Source organism: Oreochromis niloticus, linkage group LG14 (assembly GCF_001858045.2).
Source record: "Oreochromis niloticus isolate F11D_XX linkage group LG14, O_niloticus_UMD_NMBU, whole genome shotgun sequence".
NCBI lineage: Eukaryota > Metazoa > Chordata > Actinopteri > Cichliformes > Cichlidae > Oreochromis > Oreochromis niloticus.
The window spans coordinates 32,008,713-32,026,310 of NC_031979.2; the positions used below are offsets into that span (position 1 = coordinate 32,008,713).

The 17,598-nt window shown below is 37.9% G+C and overlaps 1 protein-coding gene across 13 annotated transcripts in view; it reads left to right on the forward strand.

Annotated features, from left to right (window-relative positions):
- Nucleotides 1-17,598, forward strand: part of tenm4 (teneurin transmembrane protein 4) — a 148,670-nt gene that overhangs the window by 32,264 nt on the left and 98,808 nt on the right. For all 13 annotated transcript variants that reach the window (XM_019345294.2, XM_019345296.2, XM_019345297.2 and 10 more), the window contains exons 2-3: nt 1,368-1,653; nt 2,328-2,600. In XM_019345294.2, coding sequence (XP_019200839.1) covers nt 1,431-1,653; nt 2,328-2,600 — 496 coding nt within the window. In that variant the 5' untranslated portion in view covers nt 1,368-1,430. The remainder of the gene's footprint in view (nt 1-1,367; nt 1,654-2,327; nt 2,601-17,598) is intronic.

Consider the following 17,598-nt stretch of genomic DNA (forward strand, 5'->3'; position numbering starts at 1 on the left):
TGGCAGAGGTCCTGCTATTGAGGCCTCAAGTCATTAATCACCAGGATCTTTTCAGCTGTCAATACGTACAAAAAGAAAGCCCCAACTCCAACAATGGCGTCTTTAAAAAATAAACTTTTTTTTTTGAGAAAGGGCAAATATAGTTCACTACGGATTATTGTTTACTGTTCTGTCCGGCACAAATCTCATACAGTATTCAGAAAGAGCTTATCTTGTGAAAAAATCCTTGTCTGAACAGCGCAGCCATATTGTCAGTTAAAACTCCCAGATTTGCCTGGTGTGTTTTTTATCTTTCGTTCAGAGAGCCGTCTCCTAGCGTCCAGTGAGTTGCATCCTGCGTTTGGTTATAGTAATTCATTGTCAAGTGTTGAGGCAGGCAGAATTGAAGCAGAACCCTGTGGCATGAACGGTAAGATGTTCAGCTCGTAAAATATAATTATCGTGGCAATGCATTTGGATGAAGCAGAAATACAGGTTACTCCGAGCTTCAGAGTGAACTGTGATCAAGCATTTTTGTAAGGTTTCCATTCATAGTGACATTTGTAGATGTGATCAAATGTTTTTATATCCACGTGGTCACTTCGAATGTCATGTTTGCATGACAAAAATTGCTACCCACTGTACTAATAGCCATTGATTTATGTTGTGCTTCTCTGAGAAAGCAACGTCTTGCAGTTTTATCTTTATTTTCTTCTGTTTTCAGTCAAACAGTTTGTCCTTGACGCCAAGACAATAAAATGCACCACATAGCTGAATGCCTAAAGTTCTTCTCTGTATAGATCTTATACTCTGTGTTCTGTTTGGCAGTAGTAGTTTTATGTTGCAGATTTTAATCATCTCTGTAGTCTTAGATTTGTTTGAAACCTCCGTTTCCAACTGGTGATGATTTGTAACTTATAAACAACACAATTCATGGAAGGACACCTGCCACTTTTACAGATGTTGGAGTCCCAACATTTCTATGTGGCACATAAAAAAGAATATTTGTGGGAGACTTGCACCGTAAACTTTATAGGTGCAAGATTTGTTGTGCAATATTTTATGAAATCTAATCCTAGTGGTTCTCCGGGCTCTCATTGTGTGTGCTGAGCCATGCATACGCTGTTCGGGGGCATGCATTTGCATTTGATATGTTTCTGCAGCAGCTTGGTTAAGTGTGTGTATGTGGGTGTACGGATAACACCAGGTGATTTTTATTTGAAAATAGTCAGTAATGGCTTTTTTAACATACTACCATTATGCTTCCTGAAATGATATGAGCATATTTGAATTAGACATCTTTTATACACCTTTGAATGCCTTAACTTTATTTTGGGCGATGATAAAGGCTAAAATATTTTCTTTTTCTTTTTCTTTTTCTTCTACAGAACTCTCAAACTAAACTGGCATTGTAACCCACATTTGATTTTGGAAGTAGTGTGGAGGCAGCCATGGAAGTGAAGGAACGTAGACCCTACCGCTCACTTACTGCTCGGCAGGACACAGAGCGCCGTTACACTAGCTCCTCAGCAGACAGCGAGGACGGCAAACCCAACGCAAAGTCCTATAGCTCCAGTGAAACACTAAAAGCCTTCGACCATGACTCGAGGATGGCTTACGGGACCCGTGTCAAGGAAATGGTTCATCACGAAGTGGATGAATTCAACCGACAAGGTTAGACAAAATAGTAGACGAGAAAATGTCATTAATATCACTTGGTATAGCTAGTAGCGGGTTATTAGTGATATGCATCATCATTTTTTAACGACAAATCTCTTATTAATTTACATTCAGTCACAGTAGAGGTCACTCAGCATCATCCAACTATTAAGAAAGGTGGCTATGGATTGAACTTACCATGGCAGTGTTAAAAACTGCATGGAGGACATGCACACTTTCACCTGCTCGCTCAAATGCATAATTAATCATCTAAGTTCAAATGAAATATGATGGTAGTTTTAAATTTGCTTGCCACTTGATGTTGTAGTTATGCTTTAGCACAGCAAAAGCAAAAAAAGGCAACATTTAAATACAGTAAATCAGTTACAATTTGCCCCAATGTGTGAGATCTGAAAATTTCCTTCTGTCAAGTCCTAACAAGACATGGTTCTGATAAGGTACCCTGAAGTGAATATAATGAAAGCATATAAAGATGTTTTGTTTTTTTAAAATGTTAAATGTCCCAATCCTTCATGTACTTGCAACTCCACGACCACTGCTAGTAAAACCTTTGCTCTATAGTGTTTTCTCCGCCCAGGCCATTAAATTGCTGTCATTTTCCTGCACTGAATACAGTTAATTATGTTAAAAGATGCAGCTAATTATGTCTGTCTGTTGGGTTGCTGTAGGGGCAGACTTTTCCCTTCGAGATCTTGGCTTTGGAGATGCCCTCCCATCGCATGTCGCCACATACAGGACTGACCTGGGGATGGCACACCGCGAATATTCAGTCAGTGTGGGCTCAGATGCGGACACGGAGACAGACGGCATTATGTCACCAGAGCATGCAGTCAGATTATGGGGCCGCAGCAACACCAAGTCAGGCCGCAGCTCGTGCCTCTCCAGCAGGGCCAACTCCAATCTAACTCTGACTGACACAGAACATGAGAACACAGAAAATGGTAAGGAGCTTTTCTCTTTTTACTTTTTCTCGGCCATTCTTTATCAAAAAGCAGAGTGAATTTCTTTGGTTTATTTTGACGCTGGTGTAGACAACGTAACCTCTTAAGCCCCAAAGCCTAACCGATCTCCTGCCTTTTGCCCCCGTATCTGGGGGCGTTGGGGCTTAAGAGGTAAACAGGAAAAGAAGAACAGCGTAAAATAGAGTCACAGTCTTAGACTAAATGATTATTATGTTAGTTTAAATAGTGTTTGGCATTGCTCAACTGGACTTCTTACAAAAACAAGATGAGCTGCAATTAAAGATGACAGTTTCATTAAGCCTTTCAGATTTTTGCTTGATTACATCTGAAATTGTCCCAAAGACCAGCATAATTAGGATGTGACTTCTAAAAGGAGAAGCATTTATTAGTTTTCAGCACAATCAGAATTATTACCTGCCATCACCTCTGCTTTTTGTTTAGGGATCGCTTTATTCTTGCTTCGTTTCTGCTGAATGTATTGTATTGTATTGGTCTTTGTTGGACAATGATCTGCCTTGGTGCTTCTGTTTTGTCCCAGAGCGCATGAAGTCTTTGTGTGTTTGCTCAGAAACTTACATATAAACCATTTATATAAAAATTAAATGTTTAATCTTGTTAAATGTCCATGTGTTCTACGTTGTATGCTGGAAGACATGAGGAAAAAGAGCAGTCATCATCATGGCTGGGGTGGTAGGAGGGCTGTGGGGTGGTGTTCAGTAACAGGCTCAAAGATACAGATTCAAACAGCCGGGATCTCATATTTAATTAATCTAAGGAACAAAATTGTGTCAACCTCTGGGGGTGGGCCCAACTTGTCATGGCTGGCGATCGGGAACAAGGGTTAACAAACGTTAGCAGCGCATTACTGGCCAAAGGATCATGTTATTCATTACATACATTTCACACTGTATTGTATTCTGTGTTCGCTTTTTACAGCGAACACAGAATACATTGGCATTCTGATACATCAACTTGTAGGTGACCCTGTATAATCAGCTCCTGTCTTTCTCAGGAATCAGTTACCATTTCAAACATGTAATGCTGAATGAAATTACAGTTATGATATCAGTAGGGCTATTGCGTGTCAGCCGAGTCAAAGGTGAATGAAGGGAGACATATATCTGTGCATGCTACAGTAAGTGTTTTTAGGGGTATTACAATTCCAGAGCCTGACTTTACCTGTGACAAAGAAAACGCCAGAAGGGAATAACAGTTTTGCTGAAGCTACTTGTTAAATTGTAGATTAGCGAGAGCCGTAAAGTTGTGATATTACAGAATTCTGTTTGGAAAATTAAATTTGGATGCTCAGTCCCGCTGTGCCTGTTTGTCAGTAAACTCTGTTGAATCCTGCTTTTTTTTTTGGACAGTGTGTAAACTGAAAGAAAAAGCTCTCTTAGTTTGGAGGTACTCGGTTGTTTAATTTGCTTTTTGTGATACAGAGGTACTACGTGGTAAAGTTTAAGGTCTGTTTAGCACGATACATAGTTAGAAACAAACCTAAATCATGCATATTAACGGGTAGATTTATGACACTGTTCCCAGGATACTTCCCAGAAAGAGGAACTCATCAAGGGCCTAGCGGCAAAATTCTAATTGCCCCTGCACAGCCTTGTAGAGAACCTTGTGAATAGTTTTGCATTTCAGAGTGTGTCACATTATGTATTAGCTTCTTATTATAACTGACAGAAATGACTCTTGGAAGTGGAATCCATTTGCCCGAATGACTCAGGGAGAGAACGTGGCATCCCTCTGCTTGATCATCTGAGATGCCAAAGGACTTGATTTTGCCAGCATTGTATATAATTAAAGAGACTCTTCTTGGTTGACTGTTCAGGGGTTGGTACGCTGGAATGTATTCAGAGCACCCGGAGCTGCAGCATCATGCGTCTGTGAGACCCAATCGGGATTCTAAGTAGCTTTTTATTTCACTCACCCAAGCAGAAAGAGCACTTGTATTCAGCATTTAATTCAGTAATGCCTGATAACATACAATTTATATATGGCAAGTTAATTAAAATCCATCGAGCAGGTCTGCTTGTGTGTGCTTTAATCTCTTTAAATCAACAAACCATTTACTCTGCTTTAATGTATTCAAGCCACTGGGCAGTCCCCCCTTCTTCACATGTGACTTACTTGACCCTAGTTTTAATGCATGCAAATAAGCGACAGCAATTTTGGAACAATTTTCTCGATGCTGTGATTCAGTTGTCAGTTTTACACTGAAGAAAAACCTTTTCTTATCATAGCGTGCTTCACTGATTCATTCCATTTGAGATGTCACAGTAATATTAGCCTTTATCTTGATTGCCGTTTTAACATATTACATGATTAGTTTCAATAAATAAGTGTAGTGTCGCAGACATGGAAATTTTAATTGTTATCATTTGAAACTTAATGGAGAAATAAGTATTTCCAGCGCTCATTGTTAACCTCATTTATATGCGTGCATCTGTGTGCACATGCATGTACTCGACTGTGGATTGGATAGCATTTAAATGCAGTGTGTACCGGTATGTGTGTTTATCCTATCCATGCTGCCTCCGGTCCCTAGGGAGTCCCTCGAGGATGCTTCCAGCAGCCAGCGACTGCTGAGTCATTGCACATCTTACAGAGTTTAAACTGCAAGAAGGGCCAGGCAGACTGCTGGGTTTGGGAGAGGCTTGCTGTTCTTGGTTTTTACCCAATAACGGCTTATCCAGATGTGCTCTCTAATCCCAACTTTCCCCCACTGTCATGGCTGGGCTATTACATTTCTGTAACCATGAGAACCGGCAGTGGAGATGGCCGCAAAAGCCTGTCGAGGGATTGTTATTCATGTGTTCCATAACCTGTGGAGAAAAATAATGTGGCTAAAGTCTACACAGTTCTTGTTGATAGAAAATGTTTGAGTGACTGATGCTGATATTTTTCAAAGGACAAAATGTAATTAGTTCCAGTGAGTGGTTAGTTATGTTGTGTACTGATTTTGCTTTCCCTTTCTTCGTCCTCCCGAGAGATCTTGTCTGTATCGATTGAGGAGATATACTATGCAGCCGAGTCTTGATGTTACTGTAAAGTTCAATTTCATGATACGCTTTGTTATATCATTTCACTTAGTTTTTTATGCCGGTATAAATAATATGCAATATTTTTGATTTTAATTATTTCATTTTATTTTATTTTATTTTATTATTAATGGTCATTACTGAAATCCTGGTAACTGTAGGCATTGCTTCGGGCAAAGCCTCATGATACTTGAAATCTTCTTGTGAAAGTCTCTCCATAGCCTGCAGCACACAAGCAACTAGTAGGGGTTTGTGTTGTCTCCACGCACTCCTGAAATCACTGGATTCACTCTGATTTAAAAAAAAATATTTTATTAAATGAAACTTGCCTTGAGGTGGTGTCTGAGTGAAATCAAAATTATATGCTAGTAGTACTAATAATAATTCTAATAAAAGTTTCCTGATTTCCTTTTAAAGTAGAAGATTTTAATACAAATGAGCAGTTCTGATGTCAGATGCCACTTCTGTTGAGCTCAAGAGAAGTTTTCATTATACAAATTTATTTTTGGGAGGGGGGTAAAAAAAAAGTTGTGTCAAGTCATGTCACGCAGCGGTGTTAAATATCTCACTGAAATGTGGACTTGCTGAATTCCAATAAATTATATATGAATGATTTGAGTATATTATAGCAACTTAAGTAAATTAGTTTATTTTTATGGATTAGTCTTGCACTGAACCAAATGAAAACAATTACATTTGAGGGAATGGATGGATGGATGCATAAAAAGAGCAAACTAAAGTTAAGTAAGACAGTTGCATGGAACACAAAACTCTTTATTTTCTTGGATCAGTACTGCACACTGTTCTCAGTTCAGTTACGGTTCTCCCGCTGCTCTGCACAGAGAGCAACCCACCCGGTTCTCTACAGATTCAGTCACACACTCTGCACTGCTCTGCCTCAGTATCCCATCACCACCCTGTTCACTCCTACAATAATTAATGGTGTTATATCGAACCACAGTCCCCTGTTTTATAACCAAAACCAACAACATTTTTAAGGGCAAAAAATATGCACCTCAGACTTTGGAGCTAGAGCATCTCACTGAAATAAGACACTAGTCCATACTTCTTCTTTGAGCCAACAATAAGGTGTATTACTGCCAAGTACTAGTAATAGTACCACCCTCCAAAATGCTATCTGCAGTATGGGAAGTTCCCATCCTAGAAAGCACTAATATACACACTTCATTTTTAGGTTGTGTTTACAATTTTTCTCTCCTTTAAAAAAACCCAGAAGTGCTGCTGTGCCACCACTAACAACCCCTTGCAACAGAATACCTAAACTTAGCTCCCACACACTTCTGTTTCTATATTTTACTTTTAGAATTTCTCTACCTCTCCTATATCCATTACTTTTTAGTAACACATGCTCCATGCTTTTCCCTTTCTACATGGTCCTATATTCTGTTTTCACGGGTAGTTGAATTTAATCATGTATGACCTGTTCTTAACCTAGAAAATATGACTTCTTCCATTCTGTATATGTAATCACAGTACATGTAAATACCCATTTAACAGAGCTGTGACCTTACACAGTGTATGGGCTCCGATCAAATACGGCAGCGTGAAATCGCTGTGACATCACGTGAACTATGAACAGAATGGACTTTACTCTCAGTTGTTGAATTGACTCAATAAAAAGCCATTAAGTTAACCTGCCAGAACACAGTATTTTGCTGAAATAACACAACTGACTCAATTATAAAAACAAAAACAAAAAACTTATTTGTGCAGTATCCAATTAAAGAGGATTCTTTTAAACCAACAACAGCGAGATTTCATTTGTTTTTGAGTGTAGTGTACAGGAAATTTCATTAAAACAGAATGGACTTAATGAGCATTCAAAGTTCATTTCTTTTAAAGGAGAGGAATATTCTGATCTTATAATTATCCAAAATACTAAAGCATTTTTTCCCTGTTTTTCTTCCCTTTCATATGATCTTTATCACAACAACACACTTTAGAGGCTGCTCCACAGACTAGTGATTTGAGGTAGCATGCAAAATAAGGCCTGAATATGAGCGGTGGTCGTGTTTTTTAAGTCTTTCCTTTTTTTATTCTGATTATAACATGAGTCAGTGATCAGCATTTATACCTTCAAAGCACATAATCTGCTGAGCTGATCATGCGTTTAGCTTGGGTAAGTGCAGCATTTATTGATGGTGAGTTGGCAGATAAAATGTGGTCAGTCTGTTATGTCACTCTGCACCTGCATTCTTATGATGTTTTACTGAGATCTTCTTTTTGGTCTGCTTTAGATGTTGTTACTGACATCCACTGATGATCCGTACATGCAGTCATAGTTAGTGTTAGTAAGCGTTATAAAAAACCGTGAAACAAAACTCACACAGTATTCTCCAACTCCTTGGTGACAATGATTTTGTTCCCTTGCTACCTGGTTTTAGATGCATGTTGAAGGGTTCAAGACTGAAGAAACCTTGAACTGTTGAAAGATTGAGGTTAAGAGCTCCAGGGCTATACTCAGTAACTGAATCTTTGAACATAGCATGACTGAGTGTGAGGGACAGGTGTTCCTCGTAGAAACGTCACAGCCCCAAAAGGCTGAGGAGCTTTGAAAAGCAAATCTCTCACAGTTTTGAACTTGAGTGGGGAGTACATCAACCTGTCCCCTGTATCCACGCACTGAAAGACCTTTTGTTCGCTTCTATTCACTGTCATTATTCTTGTGCCCAAGCCACATTTCCATTGCATAAAGAAGCACCTACACTTGAGGGTGATTGTTAAATGTATGTGTTACAGAGACTCAGCCCTAACAATAGTCCACTTTCTTTTGTTAAATGCAGTGCTATTTTTTTGTTTTTTAAATTTGACCTACGTAAAGTAAAATCCAGGATTTGGTGAAGTGAGAAACTGAAAAAATCTAAATGGAATAATTTGAATCAGAAAATAAGGAAGTACATTACAAATGCATGCTCTGCATAGAGATAGCTGCCAAAGGCCACACCCCCCTGAATCGTATGAGAGAATGTCTTTGATGCACACTCCACATTTAAGATGTGTTTTAACTTTGAACTGAAAAAAATTGGAGCCTATGGCGTGAAGTGACATCAGCCTTTCATTTGGACACGGTTTTTCTGTATTACAGGGCTGGACTCATAGAGCTTGCTTACAACATTACGGCAGTATTTTTTTGTTTGTTTGATAGGTTTGTATTATGAATGTGGGAGAAAGTATCATATTTACACACACGCATATGTGCAAGTTAAAGACACATTTTGGAGGCAGAAAAAAACAGTCTAATATATTTTATATATTATATTTTATTTATTTCTTTTTGCAAAAAAATAGGCAGTGATCTTGTTTATATATTGTTTGTTTTTATTCATGCTATTTAGCTGTTGTTGTGGGATGAAAATAATTGATGTATGGGAAAGCTTATGTTCTGATATGTATAAGAAAACACTGAGTGGGTTCTTATTGGCTCATTAAAAAGAATTAAGATAGAAAAAGTAAGGCTATGATAAACTTTTGATAGAGACTGTGATTGTTTCTCTCTAACAGATATCTTTTTTGCTCAGCAATGAAACCAGTGACATATTTATAGAATATTATTTTTCAAATACCCTTAGGAACAATTACACTGTCCCATTGTAGTTTATTAGCTGTATCGGTTTTCCTGCAGACACAACAGAATCGTTGTCAAACAATGGTATTTTGAGGCATCATTGACTTTTGGCGTCTGTGATAGAGGCTGTGATCCTTTGCTGTAGGGGAGAGTGTTTGCTGTAATGCTGGGATCTGTGATTTGACTGCAACCACATCGAGCACAACATGGAAGCTTGTTCTGAAATGGTCACGGGCATCGCAGCGGCAGAATATCAGGCGAAATGATGCTTCAAAGAAATCACTAGTGGTTTCCTAGCTCACAGCAGCCACCACCCCCAGTATTTCTTATGAACTTATTTATTTGTTTACTTTTTTGGCAGAGTTTCTCCTCAGATCATGGATTAGTAGAGATATTCGCTGGCTCATTTGCAGGCTAATTTGGTGGGTTTTATAGGCCCTTGTGGACAGTTTTGAGCTGTTATCTGTGGGGTTGCTTATCCACTCCCTGCCAGTGCCTCTGACAGTCTAAACCAACATCACATCAGGGCCCACCACTGAGACTCAGGGGCCTCAAAGCACGACATGGAGGAGGATGAGCCCTCCTCTTTGGAGGATTATCCAAACCCAGTGTTACAATTTCTGTCCCTCTTTTAGCAACATCCATTTAATGTAGAGTCCTATTTTATATGCTTATGTTATTTTCAGAGAACAGTCATTCTTAAAATGGAATATAAGCTGCAACGCACCGATTCAATATTCTGAATCTTTTTCTGTACATGAGTAAATAGTTACTATCCAGATTCAAGGATCCTATATTAAATACTGTTTCTTACTCAATGCTATCATATAAATATGTAACATACCATTAAAACAAAACATCTACAAATCTCTTGTATCTGATGCTTTTTAATTTTTTCTTTTCTAGAAGCCTTGCAGTAAAATTTCAGATAGCTCTGAATGATCGGTTATCGTTGCAAAAGCAATTAGGGGTTGTTATTGAGGTTGAGGAAGCAGAGATCATAATGTGCTGTTGCCCCAGTCTCAGATAAAAAAAATAATTAAATGTTCATGCTGAGAATTTTCTCATTAGCAGTCACCTCTGATATGTATGGTCTCTGACACAAATTCAGCTATGGAACTTTTAGTCCTACTTGATCTAACATTTATCAGTAAACACCAGCTATGGAAATTGAATATGTAAATATTTGTCTGTCACTTCATCATCCGAAGGTAGAAAACACTTTCTTATATTTAAGATGCAAAATCAAATCATGTTTTTTTTATTGAACTCTCATGCATATTTCATCATATATGCATAAAAGTACACAAGAAAAGAGCCGAAAGAGTTTCAGTGGATGCAGATGAAACGTGTCTATTAAATTTGTGTTTCTTTTAAAAGTCTTAGCCTGGAATGATGTGAGTTCAGATCGTCCTTAGTGAGTATAATTATTTGTCAATACAGAGTGATTCAAAGTGAGATTAGCATGCTTAAATATAAGATTATTTTCACACACATAAAGACTCATTGCGCTGGACAGCTCATGTTCTTCCTGGATTATTTCTCTCTCAGTGAAAATAGCTTGGCACAGTAAAAATTTCACAGCCTGTGAATTTTGAAGAAAATAGTTTGGGATATAAGCTTTACAGTTTTTTTCTTCTGCCTTCAGAGGTTTCCCAAAAGTACTGCTGTCACACTGGAAACACTAGTCTTATCGCAGCTGTATGAATTGCCAGCTTCTGCAGTAGGTCGCACCAGAGCTGCAGTCTATCTGTCTCCAGACTTCAGTGCTTGCAGTGTGTGAATTACCAAATTCTGGCATAGATGCACTTTTAGAGGATTTAAACTGGTTTCTTACTAGCTAAGCTCTGTCTGTTGTTTACAGTAGGTTGGAAGTGTAACGCCTTTACCACTTTGTTCCGTGGGAAATGTGGTCCAGACGCATTTTCCCATTTAGCTTAGGTATGGATGGCAACCTGAGGCAGTATGTTTTCAAAATGTCAAGTTGAACTACTTAATCAGGTACTAGAAAATAAATTGACTTCTGTCAGTCAGCTGCCTGATAAACAGCCACTATAAAAAATCATACACTACACTAGTTATGTGACTCTATAGCATACAACAGTTGCATTGCTGCGATAATATTATGTTGGCTTTTGCAAAAGTGAAGTGGAAAAGTGAGGACAAAAAAGAATATTTTGATTTTCCTAACATTGTTATAATGCTAAGTCGAGCTTTAAGTCTTGTGTGCCCCTTTTGTCATTTGCTAAAAGACAGCGAGTGGCAGGAAAAAATTTTCTATAAGTTGTGTTGAGCTTTTGAGCTTTGTTGGGGTCTGCTGGGGGAGCTGCGTCGGAGCTGGTGACACTAACAGATGGATAATCTGATCAAGAAAGCTGGCTCTGTGATTGGCTACAAATTGGATGTATTTGAAGATTTCTGGTCGAGAGGAGGTCACTGAAAAAAATAAATACCAATTTATAATACTGACCACACTGTTCACCGTTTACTGGACTGGCAACGGCGGACTTTCTTTGACAGACTGTTTCAGCTCTACTGCCACAACTCAGTTAAACATTTATTGACATTTTAAATTTTGTTTTGCCTCTACTTTTTCTTTTTCTTAGTGCTGTTGATGTTATTATTAAATTATATTAACTGCTGTAGCAAAAAAAATTCCCTAATCTCGGATAAATAAAGCTTTATTGTACCTCTTCTTATCGTATAGTAGACTTCTAGACGTTCTGCTTTCTTCACACTGTACACATCCAAGAAAAGTATAGAAGTAAGATAGAACCGTAAATGTCTCATTTTATTCTAGAAAGTGACAGCTTCATGAATAATAATACAACCTGTAGCCAGAATGCAGTAAACAAAGGACTGAAAAAAGATTAGGCTTCATATGGCTCATATTTATCCATTAAATATTTATTGGACTCCATCCTTACCCTGCGGTTTAGCTCAGAACATCCTTTATGTAACAGAATGTATGTTTAATATGAACTAAAATGTCTCAAGGTAACATTACTGAGGTAAATTTATACTAGGGCTGGGCAGTTAATACAGTTTCATTTTCAATTAGGATTTTATCTTCTGACAATTATGAGAACAAGATAATTGGGATAAAGCAATTATTGTTTTTACTGTATGTTCATTCTCCCTCAGTGTTTCACCCGTTTCTAAAAAGCAAAAAAAAAAATAAAAAAACAAAAACAAAGCTGAGACGTTAAAGTCATAAAATGCTTCCATTAATGAAGCTTTGGAAGGTTCATTAATGGCTGCTTACAGCTGCCTGACAGTTGTTGGCTTGCTGTAAGTCCACTGCTGGCTGGACCACAGGAATTCTACTGTAGAGGCTGTTGGATGGTGAGGGGCACCAGGGACCCTTCCGAGATTGGCTCTACCGTCCACCAGTTGGGGCTTCCATCCCCCTCCTCTTCTCCAGTTTTCCATTATTAATTAATTAATTTTTAAAAAGGCCCATTTTTTAAAGTTCATGACGTCCACTGCGCTTATTTAACATTTGTCTGAAATTGGTAGTTATTCACCATAATTGTTGGTAAACAAACTGTTGAATGTTGTCTTATTTTAATTCTTAAGTGATTCTTTTTAACCCTTACAAATGTGTCAAAATAAAACGAAAAATTGTATGTAAAGGACTCAATGTTCAACAATAGAGTATATAAAATATTGGAAATTCTTATAATTTTTTGCTACTAGATGACGGATTATTTAAAAATAATCATGATGTTTGTGCTGTTGTCCAAGTCCATTTGCTTTTCATTGCCTGGGAAGAAATTTGCAATAAAAATAGTTTTCCTTGCTGTGAACACCGTCTATATAATTGTTCCTTAGAAAAGGTGTTTTCTGTCTCCACAAAATATCTTTTGCTTTTTAAATTCTTGCAACTGACATTCAGCCAAGTATTGTTAACCACATACTTGGATGAATTATAAGAAGTACTTAGATGGTTGGAATATACTTTTATAAGGTCGAAATTGTTTTCAAATGTATGCCCACATTGCTTTACTCTTTGTGTAACTTCTTGTGGTATAAACTAATCTTACTGACCATGTTGCTGACTCTTAGTGGCTTAACTTTTACCATACTATGAATTATATAAGCACTTACAAACATAAGCCGCTTGACAGCATGTATTTTAGATAGCCTTTTGAACTGTCTTGCACTCAGTGGGAGCTGAACACACACACAAATCAATTCTTCAACACTGACAAAGTGTCTGAAATGAAAAACAGTGGGCTTTTATGTAAGCTATCTGGAGAGCATGATGAGAGGAGGATATCAGTTTTAACAGAGGTGTACTCTCTTAGCATGAAAGCCTCCGTGCTACTCCGATGGCTATATACAACATCTGGTGGAATCATGTAAAATGTGTCCCTCTCAGTAAAGAATTTTACTGTATTATACAGTTTAGATTCCAGGAGAAAGTTTGGAAGATGTAAAGGTTTTCAGTTTTTTGAGGCCGTGTTTAAGCTCTTTATTGTCTTTTATTAGGCATGTAGCTTTTTCTTAAGGGTATACTTTAGAATTTTATTAGGCAAGCCCTAGAATGCACTGAGGAATGGCAGGATGGGGATGGTGTCATCTTTGTTCAGCAAGGCCCGAGGCAAGCCACATGTAGCCCTAATGAGTCGCTTACAATTTCAGGCTCTGCTTGCTCTCAAACACCAAAAGTAAACTTTTGTCTTTTTTCCCCCTCACTATTCGGGGACCTTAAGAGGATTGTGGGATCATTATTTATTCATGCCATTGTGTTTATTCACCAGCCTCTTTGTGCGATGGAAGAGGGAATGGAGCAGCCTGTGCAGACGAAGTAAAAGCTGATAATTATCCACTATTAGTATTGTTTTTTCAGCCATGGTTTAAGTCGGCTCAGTTGATGATCGAGCTATGATAGAGGGCCCGAAACATCCATTTAAAGCAGATTACCATGTGCACAAGTTTGAAGTCTGGAATCCTCTGCTGAGGATTCTCCAAATGGGCGTGATGCGTTTATAAGCCTGTTTTTACTGCACTTTTTCTGTGCAGTTAGAGACGATGTCTTGTCACAGTGTCACTTGCGAACAGTTGTGTCGACCAGGAGATCCTTAAAAACAGCCATCACAGGCCTGCAGGATGTTGTTAACAGTGAGAGGTGAGGAGATTGGAACCTTTACTTTTCATCCTAGAACAAAGAAAACCCCGGGGATGCTTAAATGGGGCTGTATGGAGGGATTTAGCAATGTCAGACTGCCTCAGAAGTAGCACTGATTCAAAAGACCAGCAAAGTAAATTGTAAAAAAAAAAGGGGGAAAAAATGGGATTGGGCCTAAAGACCAAGGAGTCTTGAAAACGAATCAGTTTGCTCAGTTAAAAAACACAACAACAAAAAACGGTGCATCAGCTTAGCTGTCTCAGCATGTTCAGTTGGCCTGTACACTGTGTTCTCCGTTTATTCTAGGTGTCAAAACATTTCTTAAGGGTAACACGAAAAAGGTTGCTACCCTTGAATCGAAGCTTGCCGTTGAGCGCGATTTTGGGTTTCTCTTCGAACAGAAAAAAGTCTCCTCAGTTGATTTCTGTTTTAAATACCGAGTCTGATTCATTTCTCTGTTTGTCACAGAAAAGTAAGAACAGATGGTGTCTTTCAGCTGGATAGCAGGGCACACAAGTTTTCTTCTTTTCCTTCCAGCACAGAAAAATAGAGTGGACTGGATGCAAGAGAGTGGCAGCAGCCAAGCAGGGATGTGGGTAGAGGATGACTGGGGAGCGAGTCTGTGGTTCTAATCACCCAGAGAGGAAATGCCATCTATAATCTAAGCCACTCTGGCCTCCTGTTCATCTTCCTAGGTGATACCCTGGAATGCGTCTGTCTTTTCTGCTGTCTGCTAATGCTTCTCTGTGCTGCTGATTTTTTTTAATCTTAGTTGGAGATTCTCCTCCTTCCCCATGCGGATGAATAGATTAAAACTGCCTAAGATGTTAAATTTGTCTTAGGCCCATTGCCTGTGAACATACTAATGAAAACTACCCATTTGATCTAAATCACCAACTATTTCTAGCATTTTACTGCTATTACTACAATATTTGCATTAATGATTGATGATGAGATTTTTTCTCTTGTTTTCTGGATTTATTCTTCTCATCCATTTATAATTCAGCATTTGTCTCTTTAAGAGCATGCAGTTGTTGTAAGTAATGGATGCTTTGCTTAAAGTGCTGATAGAAGTGCAGTGGGAAAGTCTTAAATGGAATTGTTTCTTCTGTGGGCATACTGTTTTATTACAAGACAGTATAATTTCCATTTTCTCAGTAATGGTTAGCCCCGTCTATAAAGAAAAAAGACATTTATGTGTTTTTACAGTTTATTTTCAATCATACATTTGGTTCACTCTCGTTATTATGATATTGATTCCTCACAGGTAAATGGCACCATCAGAGAGATATTTATCAATTTTTCAATGCTGGTTCGTAAAAGCTTATTTCCCACTTCCTCTGCAAGCGAGGCTATGGTTCTATTGTGGAGTTGGGGTAAGGAGGAGGACTTGATGTCACATAGAATTGCACCACATCAATTAGCAAAGTCTTGTTGTCACACAGCAGACATGTTTTGTGTAATCTTGAGTATTGTAAAGTAGCTTGATTATCTTTGTAGTATCACAGTTAAAAAAAGATACCACATATGTTTACGATACGGTTTATCACTTGTTTTTGGTGAGTTACTTTTATGACTCTGTCCCCTTAAGCTGCAAATTTGCTTTTGTTTACATTTCTTTTCTTGCTCTTTTTTTCTTTTCCTAAAGTGAGATCACTTTTCAAGTGTTAATTTTATCAAAAGGCTAGCTGTTGCTTGCAGCAGTGTCATAGAACACAATTATGTCAATTTGGGAATTCTAATAATAATGCATAAGAGAAAATTAAGCTGCCTTGTCCGTATTGCCTGTAGAACTCCGATTAGCTAAATTACCAGAGCACACACACAACCCCTATGAGTATTCAAGATACATCTTGTAGTCTTATAATCTAATCCTGGTAACTTTTTAGATGCCTTATTACAAAATCTGTTGTTTCCATTGATCTTATCCTCACAAATATTGGTCAGAAGAAAATGTGAAATGTTTATATTCAGCAAAAATGACAGATAATATGGTCATTAAAATATTATATACATTTTTGGAAATACAAAAATGACAAAATACATTTTTGTAAGTGTGGTGGGTTATAAACATTGCTTTTTGTTGATCGTTTGTAACATTCCCACCTGCTTTTGCTTGTATTTTCACTAAGCAATATCAACAATTAACATGGTCTATGATGCATTTTGAGGATATACAAATTAAAGGACAAAATGCAATTTAATATAAAAGAAATATGGTTAGTAATAAAGTCTTGAGTGACAGTGTGTTGCAGAGGTTCATCATTTTACAGTGCAGAGACCACTACAGGATTTTACATTATTTAGTCACAAAGACGCTGAATCTCTGAGATCGTCAGTGACACAATGGCAATATTAACACCACATTTTCATATTCTCGAAGTTCATTATAAAGTAAAATAGGTGATATAGTTCATGAGAATACATTTGATAACACCCAAGTAGAAAAAAAGAATCAGACTTCCTTTAATGGAGTCGTCTCTTTATCAGTCTTTTTAAAGACTTTGTGTCACACAACATTCCCCGGACAACTTAATCCTAAATGGTTAACACAGTAAATATGGCCACTCGGGCTTTAAGCAACAAGACATTATGAGGGGGGAAAAAACTTGGAAAGCTGAAAAGGGAATTGTAGATGCTCAGGTAATTTAAAGGCTATTAACTATCCAATTAAAGCACCTTGGTGGCCAAAGCACCTTGTAGGCAAATAAAACTCAATTAATAGACAATTATTTGTATTTGGTTTGGCATAATAGGCTTATTTATAAAGCCAGCTGTTTTCCTTTGAAGAGAATGTATCCTTAATGCTTCTCAGCAATCTCACAACAGTCACTGCTGTATTAATTTGTTTTGATAGCTTAGTTTAAACAGCACAAACACTTGTGGGTCATTTTCTTCTAGAAGTAAAGCTTTAATACTGCTGAAGTACCTTTATTTTTACCCACTCTTGTTTAGCAGAGACACTGGCAAAAACACTAGATTTTTGCTCCATAAAGTGTAAGTAAAGATTTCGTATAGTAGACACGGAAGTAGATGCTTGCTTCTGATTGTGGAAGATTTAATCAAGACTATCGGTGGTGGTGTGCATAATCACATTTCACCGTGTGCCACTCAAATTAGACACTGCAGAAGCAAAGCATACCTGCAGCCTTCAGATGGGTCCAAAGACAGCTAATCAAGAGAAAAGGAGGACCTTCACAAGCAAAATCTGCC